A 17,986-nucleotide genomic window follows, 5' to 3' on the forward strand; every position below is an offset into this window, starting at 1 on the left:
TAGTTTCAGCTGGCATGGTCACTTGTACTGCTGCCTCTATTGTGGCAAAGCAAGGAGTGCCTGTAGTTAACTGGGCAGATTGGATCGAGAGCGGACTCTGCACATACAGTGCCATTGCCAGGTAGCATAAAGGAATGCTAGAGGTTACAGGTGATTATTTTTGAGTGACAATAGTCATAGTTACTGGTTTTCTCTGGGCCCATTCAGTTGCACGGGTGCAGGTGGAAGGTTCATTTTAAAGAGGATTTGGGTGAGAGGTGGGATTGGGGGGCAAGGAAGTTTTAAGCAATACAGTGAAGTAATTATGATAATAATTGACTATTGGATTTAAGCTGAATAAACAGAAGGAAGAGAATATCCAATGATAGTGAACAAGGTGGTAACATCGGTAGATTGAAAGGTCTTGGTGTTGCAGGATTGTTGGAGGGAATTTTCAGAAAAGATAATTGGTGGAAAGAAAGTAGGATGTGCAAATTGAGATTATTAATGGGTTTCGGTTGTTAGTAATGACAGGTTCAAAAGAATGACTATTAAGTGAGAACTTGATTTAGGAGAAGATCATTGGAGAAAAGGTGGTGTAAGTGTACTAGAAGAATCATCGATATTATTGTTGGAATCACTAAGAATTATATTGGGGTGATGTCAGAGAGATAGGAGCTAAAAATAAGGAAATAAAGGGAAGAAGTGACCTGGAGGCAGCAAACGCCTATAATGAGTTAGAGTAGTTGCATGAAAGCTAAGTCACAATGAGAATAGTCCTGATGGTCCTAAGGCAGAAAGTGGTAAATGGTTATGAGTGTTTAGTGATGTGAGGGGCGGGGGAATGTTTTCCCAGCAATAGGAAGAGTTCTTGGGTTCCCCCCTTGATTCTTGCTGGAGTTCTCCTGATGAAGTTGAGCAATACGGCAGGAGTCTCTTGACCTCTGATGATGGACCAGAGGAGGTGGTTTTCTGAAATGTCAGTATTCTCTTGGTTCCAGCCAAATGCAACTTATTGGAGGTGCAGTGGGGCAGAGCAATCTTATTTTAGGCCGCTTTATCCCCCTGGGGAATGATGGCCTTCAAGGTGGTGGTTCTGTTCTTAAGTTTCGGCTAGCTTCCTTTCAACCGCTGCTGTTAGCCTATAGGTGGTGTGCTATTATACTAGTATTTGTTTGACTTCTAGAAATCCATTCTAATATCTGCTACATATACAATGTCAACAAATATATGTGTGTGTATACCTGTATATGTTTATTTATGTCTATAACTATATTAGCTTTATATATTATATAATGTAGGTGAGATATTGAGCAGTACTTGTTTGAGTACCCTAATCTTAATGTTCAAATGCTCAGTATCAATGCCAGTATATTGATGACAACAGTGTCAGTGTGTCTAGTATTACTAATAACTGGAAAGTATTTATATTTTATTGAGTTACTATATAATAAGGACTGCTGAATATGTATAAATCAGACATGTATATTCTTCTTTGGCTTCCGTTATCATCATACTACAGAGAATGATGTTACAGTTGTTTAAGACAGGGGTATTTTTGTTTTGTTCCTGAATTCAGTAAGATACTCATTTAAATGCTGTGCATGTTTACTGGTTCAAGTGCTTGGAAGTATAAAATTCTCACTTCCAGAAATACTTTGTAGTAGCTCTTTTGTGCCTGTGTAGAAACAGATTCAAAATATATTTCTTAGTATGTTTTGTTTTTTTTTTAAAGATTTTATTTATTTATTAGAGAAAATGAGCATGAGCGGGGGGGGGAAGGGACAGGAGGAGAGGGAATAGCAGACTCTGCTGAGCAGGGAGCTGGACTCAGAGCTCGATTCCAGGACCCCAAGATCACGACCTTAGGCGAAGTCGGATGTCCAACCAACTAAGCCACCCGGGTGCCCCTCTTAGTATGTTTTGAATGGAGGTGTATCCTAATTCCTGTCATGGTCAGATTATGATATTTGTTTTTCTCAAATTTGAATAATATCAAGATATCAACTGATTTATATATTGAAGTATTATAATTGAACTAAATTATGTATTGAAGCAAAAATGTTATTTTGACATATTTGTTATGTGGTGGACTTACAACCACATTGCTAACAAGCTTCACAGCTCTTTTTACTTTTTAAAACTGAAAATCTTGCATTGAATAAATCTTAAACTGTTCGAACAGTGATAACATTTCTCTAAGCATGTGAAATATTTTACCTGGGTGTTATAGAGTTTATGAGTTTCTATCTTTAGCTAAAAGTGGAATTATCGTGTCCATGAGTCTTCAGGTTAACTATATGTCTCATTTTTTGGCAAAAGTTCTATGGGGATGAGTGAAAACTAGTTATAAATGAACACATTCAGAAAATGATAATAAATACTAATACTGCTAAAGAATTTCTGATATGCTAGTCTAAGATTATTTTGACACTGTCTATGATTGGAAAAATTTGCCAAATGCCATTGGAGAGCAGATGCAAAATGAGTTTTTCTCTCTTTGACGAACATTTTCACCATCTATTAAGGCAGTGCTAACTGCAGTACCAAAAAGCCCCCAAATTTAGTGACAAAATGCACTAAAAGCTCATTTCTCACTATCTAACAGTTTGAGTATTCCTCATCAGGCAGCTTTTCTTCAATAAGTAATTCAGGAATCCAGGGTACTTTATTTCATGCTGTTCCCAGGTTGTCTCCCACCAGCCATTCGGAAGGGGAAAAGAGCATGGAGGATCCTGTCTCGTGCACTTCCCTACTGCTCATGTTCCTTCAACTTGAGCTTGGTTATATATCACACCTAACTTGGAAGGGAGCTGGGAAATCCAGTGTAGCTTTGTATGCAGGATAATGAGGACCTGTTGGTCAGTGCCTACCCAACTATGCCAAGAGAAAAATTGTTTTTTTCAAATAAAATTTTTGAATAGTTAAAATTTTTTTTTTATTGGCTAAGTGATAAACTGATATGAAGGGTTTTGGGGACATTTATGTATTTTGGTAAACAAATTATTCCCTCTGCCCCCATTATTCTTTCTTTTCTTCTTTTTTTTTTGGTAGTGGTGAGGTGTGTGGGATGAGGAGACCAGGTATGGTAGATGTTTAGGGAAAGTTCATCTGAAAATTGATTGTAATGATTTAATCACAGGGCTTGTCCTTTAAAAGGCTAGTAAGTTAAATAGTTTTTTATTTGGGAGTGGTGTCATCGGTGTCCATGCTTGTGTGTCTGTGTTAATGTCTCTGTGTAAGAGATAGCAGTTTGAGTTTCGGGGTTATTAAGTTGGTTTTAAGAAATGTCATGATAAAATCAGAACTGTAGTTTGAAATAGTTCTTTTTTTAAAGTTTTAATTTTAATTCCCATATAGTTAACATACAGTGTTATATTAGTCTCAGGTGTCAAAATAGCTCTTTTTTGTGTGTGTATTGGGAGATGTCTAATTCAACTATAAGAATTTCATCAAATGGTAAATATGCATTTATTTCACTGAACTTAAATTGGCCTAAGGTAAGTGGTAAAATAGATTCTTATTATCTTAAATACCGACTTAATAAACAAATCTAAATTAAGGCACCATAAACTGACCTGTTAGTGGAAAAATAAGAACATAACATATTAATTGAATAGTAAGTTAGTTGCTTATCACATTGGAACAGAAACTAAACTTTTGAAAATATATAAATTAGTTTCATCCATTTTTATTATGGCAAAATATTTTATGTATCAGTAATCTGAGTGTATTTTTTACTTACCTGCCTAGTTGCTGCCAGGGTCAGCAGAAGGATTCCTCCTCATATACATTGTTATCTTAAATAGATAAGCCATTTTCTTAGCCATGAGTTAAGGGAAAACAAGCCAGAGAATCAGTCCACATTCTTAACTACTGGAGTCTGGACTATCCTAGTACGGGGGTAAAATAAAATAGTACAAAATTATGGATGTATAAATGATATCAAACTGTGAACATGGCTTTATAACAACAATTAAAATAAGTAGCAAAGTTCCAAGGGATCTAAATTCTGTTAACTAAAAAAGGTACTTAAGTATGTGTATAAACTTGCCTATGAATATGACTGTATATTTTTTCTTTGTTTATTAAAATGAGTGTTCTTGGCATGGAGGAACATCTTCACCTGGTGGTTCAGGCAAGCTAGATTTTCAGGTTAAAATTATATTATCAGAGGAAGGTATTGTGGTGATTATAACCCCAAATCTTCTAGAAGGTGAGAATTGAAAATCTGGGCATATTACATTGGAAAACTTTTCAGCCTTTGTGGCAGATTCTTACTAGATACATGTTGGATGGTGTTATGGTTTTACTTTCTCAAAGTCAACCTTTGAAATGCTAAAATAATATACATATTAGGTTTTTTCTCATTTGGCACTTCAGTGCCACTTTGAAATCATTTGTTCTACCAACATTGCAGTCTTTTAGTCCTAATTTTATTTTGAAAAATTTTAAACTTAAAGTTAAAAGAATTGTGCAATGAACACATAATATCCTTCTCCCAGATCTGCCATTAAAAAAATTTTTTTTTGCACCCCTCCAACACTTTTTGGGGGAACTAGTTGAAAATAGGTTGTAGACATCATGAAACTTCATTGCTAAACACATCCCCTAAAACACACACTCCCTAAGAATATGTACATTTTCTTTTTTTAAAGATTTTATTTATTTATTTGACAGAGAGAGACACAGCGAGAGAGGGAACACAAGCAGGGGGAGAGGGAGAGGAAGAAGCAGGCCTCCCGTCCAGCAAGGGAGCCCTATGTGGGGCTCAATCCCAGGACCACAGGATCATGACCTGAGCCGAAGGCAGACGCCCAATGACTGAGCCACCCAGGCACCCCTGAATATGTACATTTTCATAAATAGCTATAGTAGTGTTTCACCCCTAAAAAAATTAATTCAGTATTATCATTTACTATCCAGTCTGTAATAAAATTTCTCCAGTAGTCCTAAGAAAGCCTTTTTTGCATTTGTTTATTGTCTCTTTTAGTGTTTTAATTACCAGGCTCCCCTACCCTTAGTTATCAACTTTTTCTGTTTTTTTTTCTTTAAATGACATTGCCATTTTTTTACTTGTCTAGGTCAGTGACTTACAGGATATTCTGCATTTTGTTGTGTCTGTGTCTGATTGTTTATTCATGATTAGATTCAGTGAACATATTTGGTCCATGTTGTATAGGGAAAGCTGGGCATTCCTTACTGCATCACATCAGAGGCACATATTTTTCTGCTACTGGTCGTGCTTAGCTTGATTACTTGGTAAATGAAGTGAGAATTACTATATCTTTAGTGTGAAGGTACTGGTGTCCTTTATAATTAATAAATAATCTATGGAGTGATACTTTCAGAGACTCTGAATATCTTGTTACCTCATATCTTTCACCTTATGGTTTTAATACCCATTAATGATCCTTACCTAAATCACTTTATACATGTGGAGTTATAATGTGGTAACATTTTAAGTGTATCATTTCACATTTATTGATTGGAATTTTACAGTTTTTGCAGTCTTGACCTCTGATAAAAAACTAAAGTTTAAGTCAGAACTGTTAATATCAGTAAATGTAGGTTGTCCCATAACCCCTCCCTCTTAACTGCTAGATTAAATTTGTGTTGTACTATGTAATTAGCATTTCCAAAGAAATAGGTCACTAGTGTCCACTTTAGGTTCTAGATTTTCTTAAGAAACTACCTGCAGTGTTTCTAATTATAATTCTTTTACTATATCTTAAGCTACTTAAGGATTTTGCAGTGCTTCCCCTCTCACCCATGTCTTGGTATTTTATCTTGACAGTTCTCTTAATTATGGTAACTTGAGTATATTATAAAATATGTTCATGAATAAGAACCCTAGCAAGGGAGAAGTATGAAATTTGAGAGAGTGGAATAAGCTTTTAAATGACTAAACTAAAATGGAACAGCTATCTAGAAATAGAACCAATTCAGTTACAGATAAATTAATCACTGCTTAATTATAAAGGGAAAACAAATGATGATAAAATAGTTATTGGCTTATAAAGCACTCAATTGAATTACATTTTGAAGAAATTTAAACTCACTCTGCTTTTACTGTGCCATGGAGCATGTTTCTGGGTCACTTTTCCTTGAAGCCAGTTGGTATTCATTGAAGGAATTCAAGCTATGTAGAATATTACATTAGTCTAACTGTAGTTCAGCTTGGGTTGTACATTTGCAGCATAGGAAATTTAATGTGTTTGGAGGGAAAGTTATAAATGATGAAATGAAGTAAATTGCAGTATTAACATACTTTATATATCCGGAGCAGGAAAGGTTGGGAAAGTTAAACCTAGAATGAAGAATGATTATTGTCCTTTTTTTAGAATTCACAAATCATCTTTATGACAAAAATCTAGAGACCAGTGATGTTTTATTGAGGGAGAACTTACGAACCTGCCAGCTTTTAAAATGAGGATGCTCAGTAAGCATCTATGGCTTTCGTTAATTGTGACGGTTAATTTTTCATTTATAAGATACTTAGTAATCTCTAGACATATGATAGTAATGACCTTACTTCTTTGTGTTTTAGACTATCCCCATAAATATGGTCCACAGGGGGGCTGTGCAGATCATTCAGTATTTGAAAGGATGAGGAAGTACCAGATGACTGGTGTAGAGGAAGTAACACAGGTAAGGATTTTAATACTAGCTTGCATTTAAGAAATGGAAATGAACCTGGGCATGTGTTTCTGCATTAAAAATGTATATTCTAGAATTTCTGAAAGATTTATACCACTGTGGAGAAATAATTTATATTTTTTAATGTTCAAAAGGCTAGGTAACTTGCCTATAATAAAGACATGGTGCTGAGATTGGAATGTGTGACTCAAAAAACGTGTGACTCAAAAAACATTAAGTTACATGTCCAAAATATACTCTGTCTTACATGTTTTGTTGTCAAGTTATGAAAAATTTAGTCTGAACATGTGTTTTGTATAAATGTAAGTATTTGTATTAGTATGAAAATTAGAGCGACCAAATTCCCCTGGTTTGCCTGGGACTTCTCTAGTTTAACACTAAAAATCATGTGTTCCTAAGCAAACTGAGATGGTTAGGCACTATAATAAAAATCACAAGGCTTTTGATACACACACACACACACACACACATATATTTGTTTATTTGTCTAATTAATTGATTTTTAAAGTAATTTCTATGTCCAGTGTGGGGCTCCAACTCTGCTTTTCATATATTAAGTTTTTTCACCATTTGACTATTGTTTTTTTACTCTTTTTTTGACCTTTTTAAAAATAGTTAATTCAAAGGGCACCTGGGTGGCTCAGTCGTTAAGCGTCTGCCTTTGGCTTGAGTCATGATCTCAGGGTCCTGGGATCAAGTCCCACATCGGGCTCCCTGCTCAGCGGGAAGCCTGCTTATCCCTCTCCCACTCCCCCCACTTGTGTTCCCTCTCTCGCTGTCTCTCTCTCTCTCTCTCTGTCAAAAAATAAATAAAATCTTAAAAAAATAGTTAATTCAAAATACATTTAAAATTAAAAAATTATTTTTATGGTATAACATTATGTATTTTGGCATCTTTTCTAAAAGTAGTAAGATGGAGTAATGTTGCTTGAGTTTCTTGAGTCACAAATGCAGATATGTGTATTTCTTGATCTGCAAAATGGCACAAATAATTCCATTTCAGGTGCATCTTTCAAGTACAAGTGAGATTTTATTCTTGTACTTGTTGAATAATTATGTGTCAATCTTCTGCCATATGTCAGAGACTGGTAGGTTCTGGGAGTATGTGGAGATGAACATGAAAGCTTGTTCTCAAAAAATTAATAACACTTGACCCTTGAACAACATGGTGCTGACCTTTGTGCAGTTGAAAATCTGCATATAACTTTTAACTTCCCAAAAACTTAACTACTGATAGCCTCCTGTTGATTGGATACCTTATTGTATCCATTCAGTACGACTGTTATGAACAGTTAATGAACAGTTAGTTAACATATTTTATATGTTATATGTATTATATACTGTATTCTTATAATAAAGTAAGCTAGATAAAAAGTGTTATTAAGAAAATTACAAGGAAGAGAAAATACATTTACAGTATGGTAGTTTATGTATGGAAAAAATTGCATATTCGTGGACTCACACAGTTCAGACCCATGAAGGGTTTGTTCAAGGGTCAGTTGTAGTTTAATTGGTGACACAGAGAAACAATTGAGAGTGGTAAGAGATAGAAGAGGATTAAGCATGGGGTGATACTGTACACAAATGAGGAGTAGTTAATCTAGCCTATGAAGTATTTGAGGGCAATAATTAGAAATTAAAAGAATAAGCAGAAGTTAGGTTGACTGTGAAGAGCTAGGAAGACAGGAGGAACAGAGAGATAGCAAGACCAGTGAAGAATTTTTAATTCCAGGGTAGGGTACAAAACTAGAGACTGGGAAACTAATTTGAAGTGTTTCAGTTACTCAATTGAGAATAGTGGCTTGTGGGCGCCTGGGTGGCCCAGTTGTTAAGTGTCTGCCTTCGGCTCAGGTCATTTGGGATCGAGCCCCACATCAGGCTCCCTGCTCAGTGGAAAGCCTGCTTCTCCCTCTCCCACTGCCCCCTGCTTGTATTCCTTCTCTCGCTGTCTCTCTCTCTCTCTGTCAAATAAATAAATAAAATCTTAAAAAAAAAAAAAAAAAGAATAGTGGCTTGTACTAAGGTATTGGTAATGTGGATAAAGAGGACAAGACTACAGAATACTAAATATAAGAGAGTTTAGCAGTGGCTAGATGAAACATTCATATACAAAAGTAGGTTGCATTTTTTAATATCAGCAGACTACCAGAAAAAGAGGACATCATTAATAATAGTATCAAGAATATCATGATTTGAAGAATCATTGTAACAAGGAATTACAAGCCTGTATAAGGAAAATTATAAAACTTCAGAAGAAAAGCTAAAGAAGATTGATTTTAAATAAATGGAGAGATATACCATAGTTGTGGAAAATAATACCTAATACCATAAAAACATCAATTTTCCCCATATTGATTTGTAGGTTCACTGCAATTCCAATATAAATTACAACATGGTTATTCACAGCATAATGGTGGGTTGAAAATGTTATACAGAAAAGTAAAGGCTAAGAAGAAGTAGGGCCCATCCTAAAGATGGTGAGCAGGAAAGAGGGATTTACCCTGGAAGATATTGAAACTTATAATAGTTGAGAGTATGATATTAGCATAGGATGAACAAGTTGACCAGAGGAATGAAATTGAGCACTCAGAAAAAGACCGATACATGTGTGAAACTTTGTTATATAGTAGAGGTAGAAGCTCAAATCAGTGAGGAAAAGTAGAGATCATTGAATAATTGGAGCCAGAAAAAAATATCCATTTGGAAAAAAATGAAGTTAGGTCTCCATCTTATATTATATTTAAAACAAAACAAAACTCCAGGTATATTAAAGTATTAAATGTCTAAAATGAAAAATGTGAAATGCTTAGTGGAAAAAGTAGGTGGAGATTTTCCTTCTAGCTGTGATGGAGTAACTGGTAATCCAACTAGACCTCCTGTAAATATATGAAGACTGAACTGAACAAAATATTTGAAACAGTTATTTTCAAAACATTGGACAATAGGCAGTGAAGGACTGAGATCCCCGAGAGGGTGGAAATAAGTCTCTCTGTGATTTCCCTGATTTTTTTGACTGGAGGCAAAATTTTAGGTATGGCACAGGGGAAGGGGATCTTGAGAAGAGTGAGAAGTACATAGCAATTCTGCTGAGTTGAAGACAGGTCAAAGTTTAGGAAGGCTGAGGTATCTGGTCTTAGGACAGAGTACCTGAGAAGAGAGGACTACACTGGGAAAAAGCTCCAGATATCTGGACAGGGGTTACCCTGAGTCTTAGCTGTAAACTAACCTGTGTGTGCAGAGGGTGAGGGTTGTATTAGACAATTACCAGGAAGGACAAACTATTGGAAAGTATATAAATTGAACAACTGTAAGAAATTACACTTGGTAGAGATCCCAAGCCATGGTAGGAGTAGGTTGACCTCATCTAAAGACTACTTCAAACCTGCCTTTATTGAGCTGAAAAATCAAGCTTGAAAAAGATCAGAGTGATTTTTAAGTAAATTAGTTCCCTGTCAGAATAAAGCTCAATAATATTTGTTAAAGGAGGACAAAGAATGCAGATACTTAACAATGTAAACATTCATAACGTCTAGCATTCAAAAAACATTACTAGATGACAAAAAGATGAAAAATGTAATCTATAGTCAGGAGAAGAAAACACCCAGATAGAAACAGAACCAGAAATTATAGGCATTAGCACGCAAGGACTTTAAAGCAACTATTATTAGTATGTTCAAAGAATTATAGAAAAACATGAAAACAGAGAATAAAAATTATAATAAAGAACCAAATGTAACTTAAAGAACTGTGAAAAGTACATTTTCTGAATTGAAAAATTTGATGGATGGACTTAAGAGCAAATTAGTTATTGCAGAAGCTAACATAAGAAAACATGAATAAAGGACAATAAAACAATAGAAATAACCCAAATCTAAGCACAGAGAGAAAATAATTGGGAGTCCATGGAGGAGGGAATGTAGAACAAAGATTTGAAAAATTAATATTTCCAGAATTTTAAGATACGAAAAAAAGCCTAAGAAGCTCAGTGAAACTAAGGCAGGATAAACACAAAATCATACCAGGACACATTAAAATCAAATTACTGGAAATCACTAGAAATAAGAGGGGTGCCTGGCTGGCTCAGTCAGTGGGGCATGTGACTCTTGATTTCAGGGTTGAGTTCAATTCCCACATTGGGGGTAGAGATTACTTAAAAATAAAATCTTTTAAAAAAAAAAACAACAGCCATAGAAAGGAAGACATGTTTACATACAGGGAACAAATAATAAGAAAAACTGTTGCCTCCCCATCACACATTGCAAACTGAAGACCTACATGGAATGACATCTGTAAAGTGTTGAAAGAAAAACTGTCAAACTAGGATTCTTTATTCTGTGAAGATAATATTAAAATATGAGCGCAAATTAAAGATCGTTTTTAGACAAAGCTGGGAGAATTTGCCTCTAGGAGATTTACATTGCAAGGAATGTTAAAGGATGTTTTTCAGGTAGAAAAGGATACCAGATGGAAATGTAGATTTATACAAAGAAGTGAAGAGTATAAAATAGTAAATACAGAGGGGCGCCTGGGTGGCGCAGTCGGTTAAGCCTTTGATTCTTGGTTTTGGCTCAGGTGGGGATCTCAGGGTTGTGGGATCGAGCCCTGCATCGGCCTCCATGCTCTGTGTGGAGTCTGCTTATGACTCTCTCTCCATCTGTCTTCCCCACTTCCCCCCTTCACATGCATGCCCTCTCTTTCAAAAATAAATAAATCTTTAAAAAGATAGTAAATACATAGGTAGAATATAAAGGACATTTTTATCATTTAAATATTTTCTTTAAGAGATAATTAAAATATTAATGTAAAATGTGTCTATAATATACGAAGAATCAAAATTTATGATAATGGCACGAAAGATAGGAGGAGGGAAAGTGGCAGTATATTGTTGTCTCTTACACTATACAAGAAGTGGTATAATTTTGGCAGGTAGACTCTGCTATTAAAAAGTTTGGTATTGGAAACCTTAGTGCAGAGCTCAGCAACCTACAGCCCGTGGACCAGCTGTTTGTTTTTGTAAATAAAGTTTTATTGGAATGCAACCACAGTCATTCACAGGTGCATGTCTGTGGCTGCCTTTGCGCTACATTGGTAGAGTTGAGTAGTTGTAACAGAGACAGTGTGGCCCAAAAGTCTAAGTATTTACTATCGTCCTTTTAAGAAGATGTTTACAGTGATGTCCCCTGCCCTGGAGTTACCACTGAAAGAAAATCAAGGAGATATAGTTAACAGGTCAATAAAGGAAATCAAATGTGCAGTTGACCCTTGAAAACATGGATTTGAACTGCACAGGTCCTCTTATATGTGGTTTTTTTTTCAGTAGATACTGTACAGTACATTAATTATAGCACTATAAATGTATTTTCTCTTACTAGCTTACTTTATATATGAATCAAGTATATAATATATATTGTATGCAAAATATATGTTAACTAGTTATTTTTTTTCAGTAAGGCTTCCAGTCAACAGCAGACTATTAGTATTTAAATTTTTGGGAAGTCAAAGTTTATATGCAGATTTTCAACTGTGTGAGAGGTTGGCATCCCTAATCCCTGGGTTGTTCAAGGATCAACTGGAGTTTAAAATACTCAATTAATCCAAAAGAAGGTAGGAGAAAAAAAAAAAGGAACAAAGAACATATAGGATAAATAGAAAATAAATAAAATAAGTTTAAATCTAACCATGCTGATGATTACATTAAATGTAAATGGACTACCCACATTAATTTAAAAAGCTGAGATGGTAAGAGTGATTAAAGCAAGACCAAATCTGTCTAAAAGAAATGTAGTTTAAAAAAAGTTTTTTTAGATTTAAAGTCAATTAATTAACATATAATGTATTGTTAGTTTCAGAGGTAGAGGTCAGTGATTCATCAGTCTTATATAATACCAGTGTTCATTACATCACATGCCCTCCTTAATGTCCATCACCCAGTTACCCCATTCCCCCACCCCCTCCCCTCCAGCAACCTTCAGTTTGTTTCCTATGATTAAGAGTGTCTTATGGTTTGTCTCCCTCTCTGATTTCATCTTGTTTGATTTTTTCCTCTCTTCCCCTATGATCCTCCATTTTGGTTCTTAAATTCCACATATGAGGGAGATAATATGATAATTGCCTTTCTCTGATTGACTTATTTTGTTTCACATAATACACTCTAGTTCCGTCCCCATCATTGCAAATGGCAAGATTTTATTTTTTTGATGGCTGAGTAGTATCCCATTGCACGCACGTGTGTGTATGCATATATACATATGTGTATATGCATACGCACACATACATATATATATATATATACACCATTATATACACACACACATACATATATATATACACCATTGTATATCACATCTTCTTTATCCATTCAGATGTCAGTGGACATCTTGACTCTTTCTATCGTTTGGCTATTGTGGACATTGTTGCTATAATCGTTGGGGTAAATACCCAGTAGTGCAATTGCTGGGTTGTAGGGTAGCTCTGTTTTCAACTTTTTGAGGAGCCTCCATACTGTTTTCCAGAGTGGCTGTACCAGCTTGCATTCCCACCGGCATGTTAAGAGGGTTCCCCTTTCTCTGCATTCTCACCAACACCTGTCGTTTCCTGACTTGTTAATTTTAGCCATTCTGACTGGCGTGAGGTGGTATCCCATTGTGCTTTTGATTTGTATTTCCCTGATGCCAAGTGATGTTGAGCAATTATTTATGTGTCTGTTGGCCATTCGTATGTCTTCTTTGAAGAAATGTGTGTTCTTGTCTTCTGCCTATTTCTTGATTGGATTATTTGTTCTTTGGGTGTTGAGTTTGATAAGTTTTTTACAGATTTTGGATACTAGCCCTTTATCTGATAAGACATTTGCAAATACCTTCTCCCAATCTGTTGGTTGTCTTTTGGCTTTGTTGACTGTTTCCTTTGCTATGCAAAAGCTTTTTATCTTGATGAAGTCCCAATAGTTCATTTTTGCCTTTTGTTTCCCTTGCCTTTGGAGACCTGTCTAGCAAGAAGTTGCTGCGGCCAAGGTGACAGAGGTTGCTGCCTGTGTTCTCTAGCATTTTGATGGGATTCTTGTCTCACATTTAGGTCTTTCATCCATTTTGAGTCTATTTTTGTGTGTGGTGTAAGGAAATGGTCCAGTTTCATTCTTTGGCATGTGGCTGTCCAATTTTCCCAGCACCATTTGTTGAAGAACCTTTTTTCCTTTGGATATTCTTTCCTGCTTTGTCGAAGATTAGTTGACCATAGACTTGAGGGTCCATTTCTGGGCTCTCTATTCTGTTCCATTGATCTGTGTGTCTGTTTTTGTGCCAGTACCATACTGTCTTGATGATTACAAGCTTTGTAATAGAGCTTGAAGTCTGGAATTGTGATGCCACCAGCTTTGGTTTTCTTTTTCAGCATTCCTTTGGCTATTTGGGGTCTTTTCTGGTTACATATGAGTTTGGGGATTATTTGTTCTAGCTCTGTGAAAAAAGTTGATGGTATTTTTTTTAAAGATTTTATTTATTTATTTGAGAGAGAGAGTGCAAGTGAGAGAGCACAAGGAGGGGGAGCAGCAGAGGAAGAGGGAGAAGCAGACTCCCCGCTGAGCAGGGAGCCCAAGGTGGGGCTCTATCCCAGGACCTTGGGGTCATGACCTGAGCCAAAGGCAGATGCTTAACTGACTGAGTTACCCAGGCACCCCAAGTTGATGGTATTTTGATAGGGATTGCATTGAATGTATAGAGTGCCCTAGGTAGCATAGACCTTTTAACAATATTTGTTCTTCCAATCCATGAGCATGGAACATTTTTCCATTTCTTTGTGTCTTCCTCTGTTTCTTTCATGAGTGTTCTATAGTTTTCTGAGTACAGATCCTTTGCTTCTTTGGTTAGGTTTATTCCTAGGTATCTTAGGGTTTTTGGTGCAATTGTAAATGGAATCGACTCCTTAATTTCTCTTTCTTCTGTCTTGTTGTTGGTGTATAGAAATGCAATTGGTTTTTGTGCATTGATTTTATTTCCTGCCATGTTGCTGAATTCCTGTATAAGTTTTAGCAATTTTAGGGTTTTCCACGTGAAGTATTACGTCATTTGCAAAGAGTGAGGGTTTGACTTCTTTGCGGATTTGAATGCCTTTTATTTCTTTTGTTGTCTGATTGCTGAGGCTAGGACTTCTAGTACTATGTTGAACAACAGTGATGATAGTGGACATCCCTGCCATGTTCCTGACCTTAAGGGGAAAGCTCTTAGTTTTTCCCCAATGAGAATGATATTCACTCTTGGCTTTTCATATATGGCTTTTATGATATTGAAGTATGTTCCCTCTGACCCTACACTGTGAAGAGTTTTAATCAAGAAAGGATGCTGTAGGGCGCCTGGGTGGCTCAGATGGTTAAGTGTCTGCCTTCGGCTCAGGTCATGATCCCAGGGTCCTGGGATCGAGTCCCGCATCGGGCTTCCCGCTCCTTGGGAGCCTGCTTCTCCCTCTGTTTCTCTCTGTCTCTCATGAATAAATAAATAAAATCTTTAAAAAAAAAAAAAAAAGAAAAAAGAAAGGATGCTGTACTTCGTCATATGCTTTTCCTACATCTGTTGAGAGGATCATACAGTTCTTGTTCTTTCTTTTATTAATGTAGTGTATTATGTTGATTGATTTGCGGATGTTGAACCACCCTTGCAGCCCAGGGATAAATCCCACTTAGTCATGGTGAATAATCCTTTTAATGTGCTGTTGGATCCTGTTGGCTAGTATTTTGGTGAGAATTTTTGCATTCATGTTCATCAGGGATATTGGTCTGTAATTCTCCTTTTTGGTGGAGTCTTTGTCTTGTTTGGGGATCAAGGTGGTGCTGGCCTCATAGAAAGAGTTTGGAAGTTTTCCTTCCCATCTCTATGTTTTGAAACAGCTTCAGAAGAATAGGTATTAATTCTTCTTTACATGTTTGGTAGAATTCCCCTGGGAAACCATCCGGTCCTGGACTCTTGTTTGTTGGGAGATTTTTGATTACTGCTTCAATTTCCTTGCTAAAAGAAATGTAGTTTAATGTAAAGACACAGATAGTTTAAAAGGATGGTAAAGCATGTATCATAAAATGCCAATCATAAGAATGTTAGAGTGACCATATTAATATTAAAGAATGTGTATCAGTTCACAGAATATTACTGTGGACAAGGAGGGACCTTTTACTTTATCATGGAGAAATAATCCTAAATGTTAGTTAATAATGCAGTTAGTAATAGAGCTGTGAAATACATTAAGCAAAAACTGACAAAACTGGAAGGATAACTGGAAAAATCTACAAATTATAGTTGGAGGTACACTTATTTCTGAGTAGAGAAGTTGACTGATACGTTGATAGAGCAAGTAGACAGAAAACCAGTTAGGATATAGGACACTTGAACACCACTCTGAACCAACCTGACCTAATTGACATTTATAGAGCTCTCCACTAAAAGTAGCAGATCTACATTCTTTTCAAGTGTACATGAACATTTGCTAACATATGCTAGGCTATAAAAGAAGTCTCAATAAGTTTAAAAGGATTGAAATTATATAGAATAAGTTCTTGGGTCTTAAGGAAATTGAATTAGTAATCAATAACAAAAAATCTGGAAAATTCTGAAATTTTTAGAAATTATGTCACATCAAATAATGCAGTTGAGAACTATTTTGAAGTGAATAACAAAAACAAAATAATAAAATTTGTTAGATTCAGCTTAAGCTGAATAATCACTGAAAGAAATTTAATGCAAGGAAAGTTAAAGGATGTTCTTTGGTTAGAAAAAGGATGGAAACCAGATGGAAATTTAGATCTATACAAAGAAGTGAAGAGTGCACAGGAAACATTTGCTAACAACAAAGAATGTGAAGTTTAAATGATCATATTAGAAAAGAAGAAAGTTCTAGAAATCAGTCACATAAGCTTCCACCTTAAAAAGCTAGACCGGGAAATACAAATTAAACCAAGTAAATAGAAGGAATCAAGTAACAAATAAGAGAGATATCAATGATATAAAAACAAGAGGAAATCAGTAGAAAAGATTAACTGATAAACTTCCATCTAGTCTGATCAAGAAATAAAGAGAAACCACAAATTAACAGTACCAGGAATGAAAGGGGATATTACTACACACATTAGTAGTTTAAATTTTGAGCACATTGAGCCAATAAATTTAACAGCCAATTTAATGGGCAAATTCCTTTACAGATACAAATTAAGAAAAACAAACAAATAGAATAGTAGGTGTGTATATGATGATATTAGATACTTAATAATTTTCCATCAAGGAGTGTTCAAGCCCAGATATCATTTCACAATAGAAGTTTAAGCATTTAAGAAAGAAAAAAATACCAATCTTATACAAAGCTCTTAAGAAAATAAAGGAGAAGGGAAAACTTCTTAACACATTCTGTCAGAGCAGCATTACCCTGATGCCCACACCAGACAAAAACATTACAGGAAGACTAAACTACAAGCCAATATACCTTAGAAATATATATGCAAAATTTCTTAAACAAAATATTAACAAGTCAAACTCAGCAATATATAAAAGAAGATAACACATCATGATCATAGCATAATCAGGCAAGAAAAAGAAATGAAAGGCATACAGATTGTAAAGGAAATAAACTGCATTTATTTGTAGGTGACATTGAGAGTATGCTTAGAAAATCCTAATGAATCTAGGAAAAGTTATAAAATTAATAAGTAAATTTACCAAGGATATAGGATAGATACAAAGTCAGTATGAAAAAAATCAGTCGTATTTTATAAAATACCAATGAACATTTAGAAAATGAAATTTAAAAATCCCTCTAAAAATATCATTAAGAATATAAAATACTTCGAATAAATTTAATAAAATATGCACAAGACATATATGAATACTATAAAACATTGCCAAGAAAAATTAACTAAGTAAATGCAGAAATAAACTGTGTTTATTGTTTGGAAGACTCAGTGTGTCAGTTTTCCCCAAATTGTCAGTTTTCCCCAAATTGTTCTGTAGAGCAGTCAGTGCAACCCCTATCAAAATCTCAATGGGGATTTATCCTGTAATTGATAAACTGATTCTCATAGTTAGGCTGAAATGTAAAGAACCTAGAATAGCCAAGAGAATTTTCAAAAAAGAACAAAGCTAGAGGATTTTGATTTTAAGCCACAGTAGTCAAGATAGTGTCCTCTTGACCTAAGGAGAGTGTCCATAGGGTCAGTTGATTTTCACAAAAGTCCAGAGAAAGAGCAGTGTGACAAATGGTACTGGCATAATTAATTGGATATCCATATAGAAAAAAAAAAATCAAACCTTAGCGTGTACACTACACCTTATATAAAAATTAGCTGAAAATAGATAATAAATCTGTATGCTTAAGGCTA

At 35.3% G+C, this 17,986-nt stretch overlaps 1 protein-coding gene across 4 annotated transcripts in view; it reads left to right on the top strand.

Annotated features, from left to right (window-relative positions):
* ADAM10 (ADAM metallopeptidase domain 10) overlaps positions 1-17,986 on the top strand; it is a 135,174-nt gene that overhangs the window by 68,705 nt on the left and 48,483 nt on the right. For all 4 annotated transcript variants that reach the window (XM_045899976.1, XM_064570411.1, XM_054513519.2 and 1 more), the window contains one exon: positions 6,530-6,630. In XM_045899976.1, coding sequence (XP_045755932.1) covers positions 6,530-6,630 — 101 coding nt within the window. The remainder of the gene's footprint in view (positions 1-6,529; positions 6,631-17,986) is intronic.

This window comes from Mirounga angustirostris, unplaced genomic scaffold (genome assembly GCF_029215605.1).
Source record: "Mirounga angustirostris isolate CCGP_5_RB_7025 unplaced genomic scaffold, mMirAng1.0.hap1 SCAF_9, whole genome shotgun sequence".
NCBI lineage: Eukaryota > Metazoa > Chordata > Mammalia > Carnivora > Phocidae > Mirounga > Mirounga angustirostris.